Genomic DNA, 22,475 nt, shown 5'->3' on the forward strand with positions numbered 1-22,475 from the left:
GGCCAAAATACCAGCAACAGTGTGTGAAAACCTTGTGAAGACTTACAGAAAATGTTTGACCTGTGTCATTGCCAACAAAGGGTATATAACAAAGTATTGAGAAACTTTTGTTATTGACCAAATACTTATTTTCCACAATAATTTGCAAATAAATTCATAAAAAATCCTACAATGTGATTTTCTGGATTTTTTTTCTCATTTTGTCTGTCATATTTGACCTGTACCTATGATGAAAATTACAGGCCTCTCTCATCTTTTTAAGTGGGAGAACTTGCACAATTGGTGGCTGACTAAATACTTTTTTTCACCACTGTATTTGGCTCTAAACAGACAGTACACAGTGACAGACTATCTGACCACTTTGACTGATACTATGTACAGACTCAGTGTGCTCATTCTGCCCCCATGAAGAGTTATAGACAGAGCTGCATTTTCTGTCAAATTGTGACAGATATTCTGACATAAGAAATACATTCTTCCCCAAAATTATAAAACAATACGAAGAATTTGAAAACCTAAATTATAAAGATAATCTTAAATACATACTTCGTGAAAAACCAAAATGCTGTGGCCTCCTACCAAAACCTGAGGGACAGCTAGTGAAAAATATAGTGTGATTATTCATATTTGCCTATTATTACTAACAGTCTAGTATATTCCTGTCTTTGACCATCGTTGTCATATGTTTACTTTTACAATGTAAGTGTTTTACTTTCCATGTCAATAAAGTATATTGAAGTGAGAGAGAGAGAGAGAGAGAGAGAGAGAGAGAGAGAGAGAGAGAGAGAGAGAGAGAGAGAGAGAGAGAGAGAGAGAGAGAGAAATGTGATTGCAGATTGACTTTGCACATACGAGTTGAAATGCGTTTCTTACAGCGTGTTTGTGGTAGTTATGGTAATAAATAAAGCTAGGTGGTCCTACAGCATCACTGCTACTAAGGAGGAGAATATGTAGTCAGGGATAATTACAGAGAGGAGGTTTTACAAGCCTTGTATTATTGTGTCAATGACGCAAGCTCCGCTCTGAGATTCACAGACATGATTTTCCTATCCTTCTCCCTGATGGAACACACCACTCTGGTACTGTCCGGTTTAGAACCACTCTGTCCTAATACCAAAATGAGCTGTCATCCCCTAACTACAAATATCAAGCGTTCCCAATGCTCTTTGAGGAAAGTGTAACTTCCCCGTAGTACTTGCACTGCAAGTACCAAATACATATCTTTCACGGTGATACAATGAAGGGATATCTGATACAATCATGTATGTTAACATCTAGCCACTAACTGGAACAGGCCCAACAGCCTGGAGGAGAGGGGATTCCTGCACAGAGTAGAGTTTGTATTAGACTCAACAGAACATTTCATCACTGGCTAATGCTTCTGTTGTTCCTGACTTCCTATTCCCTGTGAAGTTATAGCTCCTCTGTCTGTGGCCTTATGCTCAAAGCATTTAATTACTAATGATTAAAGCACAATTTATTGACAAGTAAAAAACATATTATTATATTAATTATTAAAGAAAGTCATTATTAATATTCAATCAGTGATCTAATCATGGTAGGCACTATTTATTTCATTATCCAAAGGCAAATAATTTGAGACACAATTTGTCCCGAAAGTAATTACATGGAATCTAGCAAATATATAAAAACATGAACTTATTTCTATTAAGTTCAGCTATCCCCGTACAAAGATATATTACATTGTCATAGTAATCCTTTACATACTTTGAAAAGTAACCCAGAGTATAGAATCACTATTTATATACATACTATGCCATTTTCTGTTAATCTAAACATTATTATTTGGACAACATATTCAGCTGTTGAGAGAACACCTCATCTTACGTTGTCAAATGCAGTTCTTGTGCGATTTGAACTAGTCTCATTCTATCACATACAAAAACACATACATTCACAAACACATCCACAGTAGTCAATATTTGGCAAACCAGTTGCACTGTCTGAGGAATCATTCCATAGCCTCCTCCATATAGCTGCATTAAACACAGCGAACACATTGATGCCTTCTAAACAAAACTAGTGTCTGTTGGTGTTGAAGTTGTTTCTGAAGTGGGGCCACAGATAGACCTTCCATCCCCTCAGAGGTGTACAGAACCCCCCTGACCAGAGGGCTCAGTTCAGTATTTTTTAGGCTGTTCTTCCACCCAGTCCTCCTGCCCAGAACGTCCATTCTTCCCTTCCTTTCCCTTCCTCCTCTGGAGTGTGGAGGCCTGGCCCTGGGCCTGCCCCACCTCCACCTCTGACTTCCCATTCCCAGAGTCATTGTTCTGTCTGGAGTAGCGTTTACACTTGCAGGAAGTAACCACTGTGATCTTGTAGGTCCTGGAGCTTCCGTCCTGACACTGCAGGCTGATGCGCTGGGTCCGGGTCCGGTCGATGACGCAGCGCCACTCCTGGGCCTCCCGCCGGCTCCAGAACTTCCCGGTGTAGCCGGGGCCTGAACCGATCCAGTTGGGCAGCAGGTGGGAGGGGAGACACTCCCCAGCACAAACCAGCTCCTTGACCGGGTTCAGGCTGGTGCACTGACCATCTGAGATGTACTTGGTGGAACGCAGCTCTCTGCAGCCCACCTGGCTCTGTGCCTGGCCCTGCTCTGTGATGTAGAGGGGAGGAGAGAATGTTACCTTCTGTCAGATACATATTGCATGGCATTATCTATTTGACATTGTAAATACTTGCATTTGATTTAGTTTGGAGTTTGCACTTTGGGATTATTCCATTTGCTGCTCATAAAGATTCGTTTTGACAGGAACTGTGGCATTATCAATATAATTTGAATGTGCAGCATGAGTTGACAAGAGGTCCAACACAATTCCAAATGCTTGAACTTTCTGCCATTCAAACACAAGTTTATGATTTTAATTTTCATTTATTCCCATTCATGTCTATGAAAAATTTGCCTACATAAGGAATTAAATAATTCCAACTGTCAGGACCGGTGAGTACAATTAATCTGTATGAATCGTCGAATCAATAAATCTGATATGCGCATAAAAATGCAATTCACCTTTCCGCGCAGCGCTGGTCAAACGCCTTCCTCCGTTGCGTGCTTGATTCATTGATACATTACTACTCGGTGTATCCTGGACCATACTGATCAACTGAGCGTTTAAGTTTTCCGTGGCGCCGTTCTTGACAGCTTGACAACTACTTATAAGAAGGCAGAAGAGCGCGAGCTGGTACACACTCGTGGTAAGAAGCATCTCTGCAACTCTCGGTAGCCACTCGGCAGGCAGGTCGGTAGAGAGTGAGGGAATGTAAGTTCCGCGGTCTAAGTGAGGAATGGTGTCGTTATGATGTTACTTGTCGTTCAGTCGCTTATATACCCGACCCCTTGTTTTGGGACAACACAGTGCGCATGTAGTGCGTACATTTTATGAATGAACTAGGCCTTTTCACGCATAGCTACGCCCACTGAAGCAAAGGGCAATGCGGTTTTATTTTTACAGCTTGTGTACTCCTCCAAGTAATATGTAAAGGCTACCTACCAGTCATTCAACACAGACAATTAATATATATTTCTGTCAATATAGTTTGATGAATGTTGCTGTCCCCTATGGATGGGGAAACGGGGGGTGGGGTGGATGGGGAAACAGGGGGTTGGGGTGGATGGGGAAAACAGGGGGGGTGGGGATGGGGGGATGAGGAAACAGTGTTATTACATAAATGGTGTTAAAAACACAGTCTGGAAGATGTGCATAGCAACCAAGATGAGGCCACCAACAAAAAAGGTAAACAATGGAGTAATTGAAATATTGGGAGATGTAGCCATATTTGTTTATCAAGGACTTTTGTCTTTATGACTGGCTGATACATGAATATGAATTAAAGCTTACTGTCTTCACTGTGAGAATTTGTCATTAGAATGAGCTCTGTTTCATGCTCACTCTGCAGCGAAAGTCTGACTGCATATTGTATAGAACTATCGCTGCAGCAAAAATACCATTATGCCTCAGTACCCTTTGAACCCTGCCAACAGAGTGCAGTAGCTATATAACCAATCATCATCAGCGCATGGATGGTATTAAAGGGGAAAGCTGCCATCTAGTGTCAAAACAAAAATATGGGCATGTCCCCATAACAAAAATGGACAGTGAAGGAGAATTATTAAGGCACTCTTTATTGACTTAATTGAACATGTAAAACTGTCAACCAATACAAAATCAGATCATTATTGGATCATCATTCTACTCCGTGACATGGAATGGCATTGATACATCACTGGTAAGACATCTGTGTCAACAAAGGGAACATCAAAATAATGATAATATGATGCTGAAATTATAGCAGGAATACACAACTTAACAATAATGCAAAAAGAAGCCCTTAATATTGTGTTTTCTACCCATGGCCATAACTAAGTAATAACAATATGACACGTGTTGTTCATTAAGGTGGTCCCATTTCAACATGAGAGTGCATTTTTCACACTACTACAGTGAGGGAGGAAATTGTTAATTCAAGACATTAAAGAATATTCAAGGCTCACATATTAAATAAGATAAATAATTTGCTCAAACGACATCCAGACAAGCAAAGCACACCAAAGCTAATATAGATACACCTCAATGGCTGCATTTACACAGGCAGCCCAATTGTGATCATTTGCCCAATTATTGGCAAAAGATCTGATCTGACTCGTTAAAAGACCAGTTATTGGCAAAATATCAGAATTGGGCTGCCTGTGTAAACGCAGCCAATATGCTGTACATCATATACACACCCTGTATAATTCAGCCTCCCCTAGCAAAATAGGCCTCATTGGGTCCATAGTAACAATCCTTCCTTAGACTCCAGTCCAGCTGCCTTGTGAGTAAAGCATTTATCCCCACTAGCCACTTTCTCTCTAATCTGGACATCATGGCCAATCAGTAGTACTGCTGATTTTATGTTTTTCATCCTTCTCCTTTAACCAGGGACTGATACAGACCTCAGACATCAGGTGAATGGAATCAATTCAGTTTAATATTCAATACAACTTTATTATTAATATCACTGAACTCTGGCCAATCAGTAACATTAATCAATTAACCAATTAACTACCCAGTAGAAAAGAACACTAGCAGTCCCTCTCATTCCTGGTTGCAGGATGGTGGTCCCTCTGAGGATGTGGAGGGACAGTTCAGCTGGTCTGGCGCTGAGGGACCGGGACACCCTGATGACGCCATGCGCTCCTCTGCCTTCAAACACAGCTCTGCCAGGAAGCTGGCTGTCTCTTTCACCATGTCACTCTCCTCATCTAGACCCAGGATAGAGAGGAGAGGGGGAAAACAGTCTAAAGTTAACCTTAGAGGGCGCCACAAAGCTACAAGTATGTAACAAGCTACAGTAGTAAAGTAGGCTATAGAGGCTGGTATCCCAAACCCAGATTAAGCCAATTCCTGGGTTAAAAAGTATGGAGCACTATAGTACACTGTAGTATAGCTGTAGTAGGCCTATTATATGTGTTTTCAACAGATATGAGTGTGTAGTTTACCATTGAGCTCCCTCAGTCTCGGGGCATCCTTCTCCTGCAGTCCTCTACAGATCTTCTTATGGGTGAACCAGTGGAGTCGCTGACACATCAACCCACAGTACGTCACCTGTAGTAGTAGTAATAGGAAACATTTATTAGCATTTACTAAGCATTTATAGGCATTCCTAATGGTGTATTCATGGAAGTTATTATTAAGTGTAACCAAAGTAATAAAGAGGGAAATGAGTGAGAGAAACCCTGTGCTTGTGTATCGGAGGTCGGAAGTGGTTTTCGTACCATTTTGCAGAGGGAGCATCTCTTCTCTGCCCCCCTCTCTCCACACGTAGCACAGAACTCAGCGTCTATGAAGGCCATCTTACCCGTGAGAGCCTGGGTTAGCACCGAGAACGCTGTTGGGTCGTTACCCTGGAGACAAGAGAAGCAGTGGAACATTGAATGTAAAACATTGAACAGTAAGCATTCCCATACAGAAAGGCATTTGTACTAACATCAATTGTCAATATAATCAGAATTCATTGAGAATGATCATGGACTCCTCAAAGGTCCAATGCGTCCGTTTTTATCTCAATATCAAATCATATCTGGGTAACAATTAAGTACCTTACTGTGATTGTTTTCAATGAAAATGGTCAAAAAGAAACAAACATAGCTTCTTAGCAAAAAGCTATTTCTCAAGCAATAATTTTGCTAGGACTGTTTAGGAGTGGTTTGAGTGAGGGACCTAATTGGAGGAGCATAATGGGAGGGATATGTAACCTTAATACTAGCTGTTATTGGCAGAGAGGTTTGAAACTTTATTTGTTGTTGGTCTATTAAAGTAACTGTCCAGTGTTTCCAGATTTCTATGAAATATATTATATTAATTATAATATAAGTTAAATAGTTTTCCTTACAAAAAATGATAATTAAGTATGTTAAAAATCAGCTTTCTTTGTTGGAATGGTGAGGCCGTATACCGGTCATAAAAAATATTCATGCGAGTAGACCGCTGATTGGCCAGCTCATGGATATCATCTCAATCCATTTTGAAACGGTCTGTTTGAGATACAAGTTTGAGGTGGGGTTTTTGAAGTGTTTTTTTCCTCCAATTTATGCTTTGGCCACAAATACGAGTATAGGATTAGTCAACAACATTATTTGGGTATGAGTTAACATAATCTGAACTTTTAAATGTGAGATTTTCACTGGACAGTTACTTTAACTTAGCCCTCGCAAAGCCACCTGATCCCTCGAGCTTGCATTAAAACATTGCATATCTGTGCAGAGTTGTAATGTAAGCTCGCGGGATCAGGTAGCTTTGCAAGGCTAACTTTAACTTATACCGCATGGTGATGTCACCAGGGAGGCCAAAACTCCACCCATGCAAAACGTGCTGAAATTTCAGCCGAACATTTCCAACAGCTCTTACACTAAAAGGGTTTTATCATAATTTTCAAAATGTCACAGTATTATTCCAACCTCATAGTGTGGAAATGTACAGTATATACACTACCGTTAAAAAGTTTGGGGTCACTTAGAAATGTCCTTGTTTTCAAAAGAAAATATATTATTTTGTCCATTAAAATAACATCAAATTGATCATAAATACAGTGTAGACATTGTTAATGTTGTAAATGGCTATTGTAGCTGGAAACGGCTGATTTTTAATGGAATATCTACATAGGTGTACAGAGGCCCATTATCAGCCACCATCAGTCCTGTGTTCCAATGGCACGTTGTGTTTGCTAATCCAAGTTTATCATTTTAAAAGGCTAATTGATCATTAGAAAACCCTTTTGCAATTATGTTAGCACAGCCGAAAACTGTTGTGCTGATTAAAGAAGTAATAAAACTGGCCTTCTTGAGACTAGTTGAGTATCTGGAGCATCAGCAATTGTGGGTTCGATTACAGAATCAAAATGGCTAGAAACAAATAACATTCTTCTGAAACTCGTCAGTCTATTCTTGTTCTGAGAAATTAAGGCTATTCCATACAAGAAATTGCCAAGAAACTGAAGATCTCGTACAAAGCTGTGTACTACTCCCTTCACAGAACAGCGCAAACTGGCTCTAACCAGAATAGAAAGAGGAGTGGGAGGCCCCGGTGCACAACTGAGCAAGAGGACAAATACATTAGAGTGTCTAGTTTGAGAAACAGACGTCTCACAGGTCCTCAACTGGCAGCTTCATTAAATAGTACCCGCAAAACACCAGTCTCAACGTCAACAGTGAACAGGCGACTCCGAGATGCTGACCTTCTAGGCAGAGTTGCAAAGAAAAAGCCATATCTCAGACTGGCTAATGAAAAGAAAAGATTAAGATAGGCAAAAGAACACAGACACTGGACAGAGGAAGATTGGAAAAAAGTTTGAGGTGTTCAGATCACAAAGAAGAACATTTGTGAGACACAGACCAAATGAAAATATGCTGGAAGAGTGCTTGATGCCATCTGTCAAGCATGGTGGAGGCAATGTGATGGTCTGGGGGTGCTTTGGTGGTGGTAAAGTGTAGATTTGTACAGGGTAAAAGGGATCTTGAAGAAGGAAGGCTATCACTCCATTTTGCAACGCCATGCCATACCCTGTGGACGGCGCTTGATTGGAGCCAATTTCCTCCTACAACAGGACAATGACCCAAAGCACAGCTCCAAACTATGCAATAACTATTTAGGGAAGAAGCAGTCAGCTGGTATTCTGTCTATAATGGAGTGGCCAGCACAGTCACCAGATCTCAACCCTATTGAGCTGTTGTGGGAGCAGCTTGACCATAAGAAGTGCCCATCAAGCCAATCCAACTTGTGGGAGGTGCTTCAGGAAGCATAGGGTGAAATTTCTTCAGATTACCTCAACAAATTGACAACTAGAATGCCAAAGGTCTGCAAGGCTATAATTGCTGCAAATGGAGGATTCTTTGACGAAAGCAAAGTTTGAAGGACACAATTATTATTTATATTAAGAAACATTATTTCTAACCTTGTCAATGACTACATTTCCTATGCATTTTGCTATATTTCCTATTCAAACCCATTTCATGTATGTTTTCATGGAAAACAAGGAAATGTCTAAGTGACCCCAAACTTTTGAACGGTAGTGTAAAACACAAGAAAATCATGTTTTTGACTGCACTTCCCCTTTAATATGGAAATGTAACATTTTTAAAATGTTGTGCAATCAAATCAATCTTCAATTGGTTAATTTCCCGCGGGGACAAATTAAGTGAGTCCATGATTGAGTTTATAGGAGGAGCCTTACATTGGATAAGACCTAAGTCAAAGGAAAGTTTGAATCAATGAATGACAGGAAGCTCACTCACGATCTCCACTGGTGCGATGCTCCTGACCAGCTGCTGTAGCAGTGCGGCTTCACAGTAGGGAAACTTCCTGATGCAGTCTCTAATGAACTTCTCCTGGTACTGAGGAAAACCATCTCCATCCCTCCCCTTCAACAGGCTGAGAGAAGAGACATACAAATTATAACAATGTAAAGACAATGAAAAATTGACATTGTCTAGGGAACTGTCTATACAGTTTACATACAATATTCATCCAATATACAGCACTAAAAATAAACTATGAAACACATAACAATTAGTACCCAATGGTTAGTCTGGGAATTTTGTACAATAACAGAAACATTAATTGGATAGTTACATTTGCTTAGAATGCCAGCAATGCAATCAATCACATCAACCCCTGTCAAGAGAAACAAGATGATGCACTGAGAGTGACACACACACATACACAACACACACCTCTTGATGAGCACATCTAGCTTGTCATCACGGTCCAGAAGGAAGGCCATGCATTTCTGCAGCACATAGCTAATGTAGTGCATCTTCATGGCCAGGACCTCATTCATATCCTGCTGCTTCACACACTGCTCACACAGCAGGTCCATGACATGGTAACACTTCTCTAATGCTCCCACGTCCACTAGCAGAGGGTTCTCCCTGACCAGCATCACCAGCTAAGAAGAGGGGGGTAGAAAGTGTTAGAGATAATATTAGAAAGAGATATATGGAGAAAGAGTTAGAAAGAGAGAGAGATTTAGAAAGAGAGAGACGGAGAAAGAGTTAGAAAGAGAGAGAGAGAGAGAGAGAGAGAGAGAGAGAGATAGAGAGAGAGGAAGCGAGAGAGAGAGAGAGAGAGATAGAGAGAGAGGAAGCGAGAGAGAGAGAGACAGAGAGAGAGAGAGAGAGAGAGAGATTAAAACAAAATTATGATAAGTGTACTATATTATAACTTTTACATTACGTGTAGTTTACCATTTAAATGGTGTGACGTCACGAGAGGCTACACAGCTTTCAGCGGGATTGCTCAAGTAGTGCAAGGAGACAAGGTTTAAACAAAACAAGGATTTTATTAAAGGTCTTGGGAAATTAACGAAAATATAACCAAATTCTGTTCTCTTGTGGCTCTTTAAGGGTTAACAGTTCAGGGATGTCTCTTCCACATCCAAAATCATAGTTCTCACTCGCTCAGTTAACTTTTCCCCAGCCTTACTGTAGTCCACGTTGCAGCTAGTGGCCAACCCAGCAAAAAGTCCTTCCAAATGTCTCTCACGTATTTCCACAGGTGCATATATCCAAAGGTGAGTATTTCCCAAAGGTAAGTATCTCCAAATCCTTATATTCCTCTTGGAAGTGGACGAGCAGCACTCTTGTCCTCCAGAGAGCCCAGGTTGGAGACTGTGTTACTTCACAACCCACACACTCACCCTCAGTGTGTCTCTTCCCTTCAAAAACCTCCAGCTCATCAGCTCCTGATCTGTTTCAGCTGCGTGGGAAGATTGGCCATAGAGGGGTGGAGTTCCCGACCATACCAGCAGATGGAGCCATAGCTGTCTGGGTTTGCAGCCACCTCAGGGGATGTAACGTCCCTCCAGGACACAGCCTCTCGTGACATCACACATCCCCCTCCTCGGGACCGACGTCCTCGTCGGGGTAAAGGCAGCGAAGAAGGCATCACGCCGGGAGAGGGCGTCCGCATTGCCGTGGTGCTTGCCAGCCTGCTCTCTCTTCAACTCCTCCACCTCTAGGACCAGGGACTCAGCCTCCTGTTGTCTCTCCTTGAGTTTCTTACTGAACGCATCAGCCTTGGTTTTAGCAGAGTTTAGCTTCTGTTGAGCAGCTTTCAGTTCCTTCTCTCTCTCTGCCTCCGCATTCTTCATCTTGTTCTCCAACACCTTGTACTTCTCCTCTGCCTTCTTCTGGACCTCCTTACTACTGCGCAGGGTCTCCTCACACTCCTCGATGGTCCTGCGCAGCCTCTCCAGCTCCTCCTGTTGCTTAGGGAAGGAGCTCTGTTGGGAGTTTAGCCTGGAGGATATCTAACTCTTCTGTCTTCATGTCTAACTGTTGCTTTAACAAACGATACCTCTCAGCGGTCCCCTTCAGACCAGACAGTTCTTTGTCCAGATTCTGTAGCTCCGTCTCTGTGTCGGTCTGGGCACCTGCCATCCCTATCAGAGCCCGGGCAGGAGTGAGTAACTCGGAGGATTGCACCGGAGCCTTCCCAGGATGAGTCTTGCCTCTCCGTTTCCGAGGTACTCGGGTTATCCTCTCCTGAGACTCTCTCCAGAGTGGGTAAAAGGCTGGGCAGTCTCGTCCAATTAGGACAGGGACGGGGAGGGAATCAACCACCCCCGCCGTCGTGTGTATGGTTCCCCGTGTGCTGGTCATTGTAAGTTCAGTAATGGGGTATTCTCTGGTGTCCCCATGGACACAGGAAACTGGGAGGACTTTCCCCGGGGTCAGATACGTTGGGCCCACCAAATCCCTTACGCACCAGGGTGGCCCGGCTACCAGAATCCAGTAAGGCCTCCACATCATGGTGATTCACAGTTACCGGGCAGGTGGGGGGTCGATCTGGGCCGCCATCTACGACTCCCAAGAGCGAGGCAACCCGGTGTGTGGGTGCTGAGCTGGAGGACTCCGCAGTGGGCATAGGTTCATCGGCTGGTTTCCCACACTGCCAGGAGATATGTCCCATCTCCCCACACCGGTAACACTGTCGAGTTTCCCCCTCCTGGTGTACTCTTCTTGGACCCGCCTGGTTTCTGGCTCCCCCTGGAGCCGGGATAAGTCCTGACGTGGCTGGGTTCGAGACCTTGGGGGTCCTTTGGACGGGTCCTTCCCATTTGTGGTGGGGCCGCACTCCTGGGGTCTTTTCGGGAAGCATTCAGCATCTCCGCTGTGGCCTGGTACTTTTCCACAGCTTCCACGGTCAGATCAGCCGTGGTCAAGGCCTGTTGACTGATGAACCGTTTTTGCCTCATAAGGCAGGGCGCGTAGGTAACGATCCACCACAACGGCCTCCCACCACCGCCGCTGCTGTATTCCTCTGCGGATCCAGCCATTTCCTTGCGATTCGGACAAGTTCATGCATCTGCGCCCGAGGAGGTTGGTCTGGTTGGAAGGTCCAACTGTGAAAGCGCTGGGCCATACCAAATTTTGTGAGTCCATATCTGCTGAGGATCTCAGACTTCAGGGCATCATAGTCAGTAACCTGGTCCGGGCCCAGGTCCCGGACAGCATTCAGCGCTTCCCCGGTTAGAAAGGGGGCTAACAGACCAACCCACTGTTGCTTGGGCCAGGCTTCCCTAGTGGCCGTGGCCTCAAATGCATGCAGGTATGCCTCAATGTCATCGGTAGCTCCCATCTTAGATATAAAGTCACTTGCCTTTATTGGGCGGGTATTTTGGACAACCCTCTGTCTCTGCAACTGCAATTCCTCTGCCTTCAGAAGGTTGGCTTTCTTTTGCTCCTCCAAGAGAGCCACGTTTGCTTGCATCTGGGCTTGCTGGCCAGCAACAAGGGCTTTCAATATGTCCTCCATTTCAGTCGGGGGGGAGCCTACGGCCAACTTGGAAAACTGGGTGATCAAACCTTCGGTATCCTCCTCTGACATGCACTATTAACGCTTGAGCGTGCCCGTATTCTCCACCATCTGTGACGTCACGAGAGGCTACACAGCTTTCAGCGGGATTGCTCAAGTAGTGCAAGGAGACAAGGTTTAAACAAAACAAGGATTTTATTAAAGGTCTTGGGAAATTAACGAAAATATAACCAAATTCTGTTCTCTTGTGGCTCTTTAAGGGTTAACAGTTCAGGGATGTCTCTTCCACATCCAAAATCATAGTTCTCACTCGCTCAGTTAACTTTTCCCCAGCCTTACTGTAGTCCACGTTGCAGCTAGTGGCCAACCCAGCAAAAAGTCCTTCCAAATGTCTCTCACGTATTTCCACAGGTGCATATATCCAAAGGTGAGTATTTCCCAAAGGTAAGTATCTCCAAATCCTTATATTCCTCTTGGAAGTGGACGTGCAGCACTCTTGTCCTCCAGAGAGCCCAGGTTGGAGACTGTGTTACTTCACAACCCACACACTCACCCTCAGTGTGTCTCTTCCCTTCAAAAACCTCCAGCTCATCAGCTCCTGATCTGTTTCAGCTGCGTGGGAAGATTGGCCATAGAGGGGTGGAGTTCCCGACCATACCAGCAGATGGAGCCATAGCTGTCTGGGTTTGCAGCCACCTCAGGGGGATGTAACGTCCCTCCAGGACACAGCCTCTCGTGACATCACAATGGTCTTACGGGGATGTGGACATACTCGGTATACATATCCCGAAAGAAAGAAATGATCTCACTCCAATACAGTTTTATAGAAAGTTAGCAAAAATAGATAAGATCTTGCTACCATGGAAAGGAAAATACCTGTCTATTTGTGGAAAAATCACATTGATGAACTCTTTAGTCATATCCCAGTTTACCTACTTGCTTATGGTCTTGCCTAGACCTAGCGACATGTTTTTAAAATTATATGAGCAAAAAATATTCAATTTTATTTGGAATGGCAAGCCAGACAAAATTAAAAGGGCCTATTTATATAATTAATATGAATTCGGAGGGCAGAAATGATTAAATATTAAAGCATTAGACCTCTCACTAAAGGTGTCAGTCATACAAAAGCTATACTTAAATCCGAACTGGTTCTCTAGCAAATTAGTAAGAATGTCTCACCCCATGTTCAATAATGGCCTTTTCCCTTTATTCAGATTACAATCTCTCACTTTCGGTTATTTTAAAATTAAATAATCTCCAAAATATATACACTACCGTTCAAAAATGTGGGGTCACTTAGAAATGTCCTTGTTTTCGAAAGAAAAGTAATTTTGGGGTCCATTAAAATAACATCGAATTGATCAGAAATACAGTGTAGACATTGTTAATGTTGTAAATGGCTATTGTAGCTGGAAACGGCTGATTTTTAATTAATATCTACATAGGCATACAGAGGCCCGTTATCAGCCACCATCAATCCTTTGTTCCAATGGCACGTTGTGTTTGCTAATCCAAGTTTATCATTTTAAAAGGCTAATTGATCATTAGAAAACCCTTTCGCAATTATGTTACCACAGCTGAAAACTGTTGTGGTGATTAAAGAAGCAATAAAACTGGCCTTCTTGAGACTAGTTTAGTATCTGGAGCATCAGCAATTGTGGGTTCGATTACAGGCTCAAAATGGCCAGAAACAAAGATCTTTCTTCTGAAACTCGTCAGTCTATTCTTGTTCTGATGAATGAAGGCTATTCCATGCGAGAAATTGCCAAGAAACTGAAGATCTCATACAACGCTGTGTACTACTCCCTTCACAGAACAGCGCAAACTGGCTCTAACCAGAATAGAAAGAGGAGTGGGAGGCCCCGGTGCACAACTGAGCAAGAGGACAAATTCATTAGAGTGTCTAGTGAGAAACAGATTCCTCACAGGTCCTCAACTGGCAGCTTCATTAAATAGTACCCGCAAAACACCAGTCTCAACGTCAACAGTGAAGAGGCGACTCCGGGATGCTGACCTTCTAGGCAGAGTTGCAAAGAAAAAGCCATATCAGACTGGGCAATAAAAAGAAAAGATTAAGATGGGCAAAAGAACACAGTCACTGGACAGAGGAAGATTGGAAAAAAAGTGTTATGGACAGACAAATCGAAGTTTGTGGTGTTCGGATCACAAAGAAGAACATTTGTGAGACGCAGACCAAATGAAAAGATGCGCTGGAGGAGTGCTTGATGCCATCTGTCAAGCATGGTGGAGGCAATGTGATGGTCTGGGGTGCTTTGGTGGTGGTAAAGTGGGAGATTTGTACAGGGTGAAAGGGATCTTGAAGAAGGAAGGCTATCACTCCATTTTGCAACGCCATGCCATACCCTGTGGACGGCGCTTGATTGGAGCCAATTTCCTCCTATAACAGGACAATGACCCAAAGCACAGCTCCAAACTATGCAATAACTATTTAGGGAAGAAGCAGTCAGCTGGTATTCTGTCTATAATGGAGTGGCCAGCACAGTCACCGGATCTCAACCCTATTGAGCTGTTGTGGGAGCAGCTTGACCGTATGGTACGTAAGAAGTGCCCATCAAGCCAATCCAACTTGTGGGAGGTGCTTCAGGAAGCATGGGGTGAAATCTCTTCAGATTACCTCAAATTGACAACTAGAATGCCAAAGGTCTGGAAGGCTGTAATTGTTGCAAATGGAGGATTCTATGACGAAAGCAAAGTTTGAATGACACAATTCTTATTTCAATTAAAAATCATTATTTCTAACCTTGTCAATGACTACATTTCCTATTCATTTTACTATATTTCATATTCAAACTCATTTCATGTATGTTTTCATGGAAAACAAGGAAATGTCTAAGTGACCCCAAACTTTTGAACGGTAGTGTATATTTTTAAACAAGCCATAGAAAGTTGGTTGCTATTTCAGTTTAATCCTCCAGAAAAGACAGAACAAATAATACAAAAATATTGTGGTTAAACTCAAATATACTAATTGATAAATTTGATAACATGTTTAAGAAAGGTATAATCTATAAATAGGACTGGTGGAGTTATGTCACACATGCAGCTAACAAAAATATATGGAAATGTCTGCTCTACTCAAAATTACAACCAACTAATTGCAGCATTACTGCAAAAATGGAAGAGGCAAGTGGAAGGGGGAAAAAGTAAGGAACTTGTCTGTCGGCCCTGCATTAAAGACCAAAATTGGTTAAAGAACATTGTGATAAATAAATAATTGACAGCTGTGCCATATAGATTGCAAAATAATTGGGAAGAGATTTTCGATGTACCGATTCCATGGCACATGGTTTAAGAACTGATACGCAAAATGACGCCAGATTCAAAACATTGAATTTTTCTATTTATATTATTATACAAAATTCTTGCAACCAATATAATGTTATATATATGGGGGATACAACCTTCCCAGCTCTGCAGATTTTGCTGCGAAGAGACAGCGTCATTAGATCATTTATTTTGGTACTATCCATATGTAGCTTGTTTTTGGTCACAGGTCCAGGAATGGCTGAAGAATTGCAACATTTACCTGGAGCTAACGCTGCAGATAGCAATACTGGGTGATTTGAAAAGTCATAGTCAATCGATCAATAATATAATAATACTTTTAGCAAAAATGTTTATCTTTCATTTACAATCTGTAGAAACTATGAGAATAGAACGTTTCAGAACTTTTGTGAAGCATCACAGCACAGTTGAAAAATATATTGCAAATAGAAATCCAATATGGAAGGTGTTAAGAGATAGATGGGAGGGGTTGAATGGAGCTGAAGGGTGGGACTAATAACAACAAGATAACAAATGTAAAATATACTGTGTCTGTAAAATGTATATAGGTTCAGAACTTTTGTGAAACAGCACAGTTAAAAAATATGGCAAATAGAAATCAAACTGGATGTACATCAGAAATAGATGGAGAGGTTGAGGGTAGAAGAAGGAAAGACTAAAAACAAACAAAATATAACTATTGTATAGATTGTGTCTGTAAAATGTATATAGTATGTATAAGCTGGAAGTAGAAGCCTAATTGTTGTAGTTCATTAGTTTACTCCAATTAGGGGAGGGGTGGTAGGGTTAGTGGAAAATAATAAAGTAAAATATATTTTAAAAAGATATGTATATATACACTACCAGTCAAAAGTTTGGACACACCTACTCATACAAGGGTTTTTCTTTATTTTTACTATTTTTGACATTGTAGAATAATAGTGAAGACATCAATGCTATAAAATAACACATATGGAATCATGTAGTAACCAAAAAAGTGTTAAACAAATCAAAATATATTTTATATTTGAGATTCTTCAAATAGCCACCCTTTGCCTTGATGACAGCTTTGCACACTTGGCATTCTCTCAACCAGCTTCACCTGGAATTATTTTCCAACAGTCTTGAAGGATTTCCGACATATGCTGAGCACTTGTTGGCTGCTTTTCCTTCACTCTGCGGTCCGACTCATCCCAAACCATCTCAATTGGGTTGAGGTCTGGGGATTGTGGAGGCCAGGTCATCTGATGCAGCACTCCATCACTCTCCTTCTTGGTCAAATTGCCCTTACACAGCCTGGAGGTGTGTTTGGTCATTGTCCTGTTGAAAAACAAATGATAGCCCCACTAAGCCCAAACCAGATCTGATGGCGTATCTCTGTAGAATGCTGTGGTAGCCATGCTGGTTAAGTGTGCCTTGAATTTTAAATATATCACATACCGTGTCACCAGCAAAGCACCCCCACACCATAACACCTCCATGCTTTACGGTGAGAAATACACATGCAGAGATCATCTGTTCACCCATACCGCGTCTCACAAAGACACGGTGGTTGGAACCAATTTGGAAACATCAGACTAAAGGACAGATTTCCACCGGTCTAATGTCCATTGCTCGTGTTTCTTGGCCCAAGCAAGTCTCTTCTTATTATTGGTGTCCTTTAGTAGTGGTTTCTTTGCAGCAATTTGACCATGAAGGCCTGATTCACGCAGTCTCCTCTGAACAGTTGATGTTGAGATGTGTCTGTTATTTGAACTCTGTGAAGCATTTATTTGGGCTGCAATTTCTGAGGCTGGTAAACTCTAATGAACTTATCCTCTGCAGCAGAGGTAACTCTGGGTCTTCCTTTCCTGTGGCGGTCCTCATGAGAGCCAGTTTCATCATAGCGCTTGATGGTTTTTGCGACTGCACTTGAAGAAACTTTCAAAGTTCTTGACATTTTCCAGATTGACTGACCTTCATGTCTTAAAGTAATGATGGACTGTCATTTCTCTGTTCTTGCCATAATATGGACTTGGTCTTTTACCAAATAGAGCTATCTTTTGTATACCACCCCTACCTTGTAACAACACAACTGATTGGCTCAAACGCATTAAGAAGGAAATAAATTCCACAAATTAACTTTTAACAAGGCACACCTGTTAATTGAAATGCATTCCAGGTGACTACCTCATGAAGCTGGTTGAGAGAATGCCAAGAACATGCTAAACTGTTATTTTGAGAAGAATCTCAAATATAAAATATATTTTGATTTGTTTAACACTTTTTTGGTTACTACATGATTCCACGTGTTATTTCATAGTTTTGATGTCTTCACTATTATTCTACAATGTAGAAAATAGTAAAAATAAAGAAAAACCATGGAATGAGTAGGTGTGTCCACGCTTTTGACTGGTACTGTATATTTACAAATAAATATATATGGGGGATTGGAAATTATGCAGACAATTACATTGATGGAAGCTACAATCTATCTGCAATATTACAGCTGATCTACCCCCCAAATTTCTTTTTAAATGATAAATAAATAAATAAAGAGAGGGTCCTGGTTGCTCCTCACCACACGCGCCATTCCATTCAGCACGTAACCATCCATCATATCCCAGTATTCCTAGTATGCTGTTTATTATATAACACTCTATAAACTATATATCCTGCTGAACTCCCATAGCGAAGGCTACTCTGTGAGACCGAGGCCATGAGGGATAGAGGATATGAATATCACAGCTCAACTTGTTCTCAACTGGCTTACCTGGTTAAATAAAGGTGAAATAAAAATAAAGAAAAAAGAAAAAAAAGAAATTCCACACATCAAACAAAGCTGTTTAAGAGAAAAAAAAGACACTTTCCAATGCCATGTTTGAACAATTTGAAGTCTTATGATGTAAAGAATCACTATCCATCACAGAGACACAGTGGCAGAAACCATAGATTAAGTACTGACTGGTCACTTTGCTATGCTACTGTATACACACGCTCCTATGACTTCATAACTGTCTTGGAAAAACACTTGGAAATAACTACGTTGCAATCTCATCTAACCGACGTATGACAGTCACAAGGCATGTGCAGTTGGTTAGACAGCGAAAACAGAACTGACTTTTCTTGTACATTGGTGCGCTGTCCCGACCGTAATATTACTTTAAGTAAGCATTTCGTTGGACGGTGTATCCCATGTATATCCTGTACATACGACTAATAACATTTTAAACTTGAACCATGACTTTAGCCAGCAGGCTAATATACAGTAGCAGAGGTCTGAGAGTGTTATAGTGGCACCTCTCTCTGTGTCCTGCATTCACGTCCAAACAGATAGATATATTTAGACAGATCTAAAGCGGGCAGCGGCACCACGGGCGTGTGACTGCAAGCTGCAGCAGGTGAGAGTTGATCATGCAGGGTATGGAATTCAAAAGGGCACTAGGCTATCCAAGCCAGAGTTGAATTACAGAATAACAAGGGGACTTGTGGGGAAGGGGATGGGAGCTAGGCAGCCCATAACAAATCAGCCTTCCATCCTACCCCCCATATAAATGCTAATATCAAGTGTGCCCCCCCACACTTTCATAATTGTCAAAGATATCAACGTGCACTAAATAGGGAATAGGGTGTCATTTGGGAAGCAGCCTTAAACTACTGGAGAAATTGAGTAAACCAAAGCTCATTGGGTTCCAGGAAACTATACTGGCCATCTAAAGTGTCTTAACAACGCGATCAAGCCACTCCACTTACCTAGAGTCAGATAATCGAATAGAATGAAGTTGAAGGTAGTTTCTGCTAGCTGCTCCTGTAGACTTCGAGTCATTGCGCTAACGCTAGTTAGCAATGGCTTCAGAAACTATATTCAACTTCCTTCCAACTGCACGCAAAGACATACAAATGGTATCCATTAGTTCATCTGACTCTGGGTAAGTAGAACAATTTCGAACTATCCCTTTAATGAATTGTATTCTCTATTTTACATAAACACTCGCACTAAAAGTTTTTTAAAAAAGTTAGAAAGGAACCATTTAGAATTTAATGTAGAATAAATATCTCCACCTTGACAGGGTTGAGGTTGGAGGTCATGATAATCTTGTGAAGAGGTCCGGCCAGTTTGGGGGGCAGTTTGGCTTCTCGCTCCAGCCCCTGAGGTCTAGTGTAGTACTCCAGCCGTGCTCGTGAGAAGAAGTTGTTGATCACTGTCACACAGTCATGCTGGCCTGAGAGGTGGGACAAACATCATCATCAAAATCATCATCAGCATCATCATCACCTTCATTTTCATAATCATCATAATAAACCCAAAAGTTTGGGACAAGGGGACTGATATAAGGGCTGTGGTTAATTTGGTTTTCAATTTAGCAAATTCAGAAAAAGTCACAAAAAAGTTGGGTATTTGCAGGAAAAGACCTGTGTGAAAGAAGTTTAAAGTGATCACTTCCTTACCCACGAATGCAGCCATCTGAGCAGCCGTGCGACCTACTGAGTTGACCAGGTCTGTCTCTGCACCGGCATCCAGCATCATGGACGTTATGTCCGTCTTTCCTGGGATAGGGCAAGTTATGGCAAAGTGTAATTGTTTATTAAATTCTTATGTAGTGCTTATGAATGAGTTATGTATGGATTATGAATGTGTTATGAAGTCCTTATGTAGGTACCTTTCAAATAAAATATGACCAATATCATAATATTGGCTAAATTACAGTATATGCTGTATGAAAAAGGATGCCTGCCCTGGACTAACCTGAGAGTCCAGCAAACATGAGTGCTGTGTATCCATAATCATGTTCATTACAGTTGACGTCTGCCCCGTGCTGTAGCAGCAGACTGCACATGTCTGCTTGACCCTTGTATGCTGCATGCATTAGTGGGGTCATGCCATACTGAGGAGACGGAAAGGATCATACTATCATTTTGGGTACTGATTCTACTGGTATTCACCTGGTAGCCTACTGATAACAGCTTCTTTTAATGAATACTAAAGAAACAAACTAGTAAATCATTGGACTGTGTAATTACCATAGTAAATACATGGTACTTTCTGCGCTGTAAAGTAAAGTACTATGGAAGTAAGGCAGGAAGAGACTGTCATTGTTACATGTTTCTCCACACAATACTCAAACATGTGACAGTTATGTCAGAGCTATACTGTATGGCATTATAAGGCCAGGCTGAGACCGTGTGGGTATATACTGTCAAGCTCTGCTGCTCCGTCTGATTCTGACAGACTGGACACACTTGTGACCAAAAAAAATTTTTTTTTACATCCTGCTCCCACACACACACACACACACACACACACACACACACACACACACACACACACATTCACACATACACACATACACACACATTCACACATACACACACAGACATGGTCTGAAGTAGTCTGTGGGTTACATCTAGTGGCTGGAGTACTACATCCTGCACTCAAGAGTCTCAGCCATATGTCTAGATAACAATGGAAAACATATGCTGCAGGCCTCCACCCACAGAATGTTATACATGTCTCTATGGCTACACCATCCTAATTACATCACCATTTACTTTGTGTCACTAATGCCCTACAGGTTTGTCAGACCATGACAAAACTATTAGTGGTCATGCGTAGAGGATTTTAGTGAAATGCACTTTTAAGAGACATTAAATGTATGGTTTATACTATTCTAAACATCTCAGGGATATTGTGGCTAGTGTATGGATTGCTTTAAGCTATCTTGGTCAAGGATATATTGTGAAAGAGAATGCCAAATATCATCTTAGTATTGGCAAATTACACAAACAACACAGATAACTTTGTCAGAGTTTTCAACAAGACTCCCTAGCCCCCATCCATACAGTACCTCATCCAGACAGTTGACTCTGACGTCCTTGGAGCCCAGCAGCCGTGCAACCTCCTGCACATCGCCTGGTTCACACCGAATAGAGATTTTAGATATAGAATGAAACATGCAATACCTCTTATTAACAATATATCATACAATATCTATAAATGATATGTGCAATCTCACTTTATCTCCCCATAGGTATACTCTACAATGAGGTTTTGGCAAGACACTGTGAATGTGGAAAAACTGTTGCACTCCAGCAGTTTGGTATATAATTATTTAATTTGTCATAATTTGTGTTGGTGATGTATGGGAAGTATTGGAATTATTAATATAACATTATTACATCGAAACTGTAGCCTACTGAAAATGCATAAATGCCTGTTGAGAATTATGTTCAGAGATTCAGAGTGTTTAATAGTCACATGGACAGGGTTGCAGGTGTGATTGCAGGGTACAGTGAAAGTGTTAGGCTTCGAGCTCCAACATGCAGGACTAAGTTAAATAAAATAGTGAAAATGGTAATGAAAAACAACAATAGAAATAGAAATAGCACTATATACATAATAACAACTGTAGCAGTGATGAATAAATACATGTCCATTGGGGTGGAGGCAGAGACTGTTGGGGGGGTGGGGTGGAATGACCATAGCATGACCATTGAGTGAAATAAAAAAAACAATAACAATTGTAATAAAAAGTAATACAAAAAAGTTATATTTGTGTGACAACGCAAGATAATATTGTGACAAAACGCATTGAAAAAGTCAGACAATAAAATAAACAAGAAACTTACCTGCAGCAATAACTTGTAATATTTCCCGCTCAGCTGCTGAAAGATCTCCTTTCTTGGGAGCAGCCATTCTCTCTGTTGTTAAAATGTAATTTATATTTTCTGTGTTGACGAACAATATCTTGCTGTGGATGTGTGTTTATCCCAAAATCGTTATACCATTTGCCAGACACAGGCGTGACGACAGTAAAAGGTGATGGACTTCACCAAATTTATAACAGGTCCTGAACCGAAGATAAACCATCCTTGGACTACACCACTATGTGAAAA

General features: G+C 41.6%; 2 protein-coding genes across 2 annotated transcripts; both read right to left on the bottom strand.

Moving 5' to 3' along the window:
- Positions 1 to 1,553: 1,553 nt before the first annotated feature.
- Positions 1,554 to 3,371, bottom strand: LOC121585622 (sclerostin domain-containing protein 1-like). The gene is made up of 2 exons (XM_041901945.2): positions 3,032 to 3,371; positions 1,554 to 2,617 (listed from the first exon to the last, which is right to left on the bottom strand). The coding sequence occupies exons 1-2, from the start codon at positions 3,225 to 3,227 to the stop codon at positions 2,142 to 2,144; spliced, it is 672 nt and encodes a 223-aa protein (XP_041757879.2). The 5' UTR covers positions 3,228 to 3,371; the 3' UTR covers positions 1,554 to 2,141.
- A 763-nt stretch (positions 3,372 to 4,134) lies between these two features.
- On the bottom strand, positions 4,135 to 22,392 carry LOC121585623 (ankyrin repeat and MYND domain-containing protein 2). Its single transcript, XM_041901946.2, has 10 exons — positions 22,209 to 22,392; positions 21,428 to 21,492; positions 20,329 to 20,467; positions 20,031 to 20,129; positions 19,644 to 19,804; positions 9,230 to 9,444; positions 8,792 to 8,927; positions 5,777 to 5,905; positions 5,501 to 5,606; positions 4,135 to 5,263 (listed from the first exon to the last, which is right to left on the bottom strand). The coding sequence occupies exons 1-10, from the start codon at positions 22,273 to 22,275 to the stop codon at positions 5,097 to 5,099; spliced, it is 1,284 nt and encodes a 427-aa protein (XP_041757880.2). The 5' UTR covers positions 22,276 to 22,392; the 3' UTR covers positions 4,135 to 5,096.
- Positions 22,393 to 22,475: the final 83 nt, after the last annotated feature.

Source organism: Coregonus clupeaformis, chromosome 17 (genome assembly GCF_020615455.1).
Source record: "Coregonus clupeaformis isolate EN_2021a chromosome 17, ASM2061545v1, whole genome shotgun sequence".
Lineage (NCBI taxonomy): Eukaryota > Metazoa > Chordata > Actinopteri > Salmoniformes > Salmonidae > Coregonus > Coregonus clupeaformis.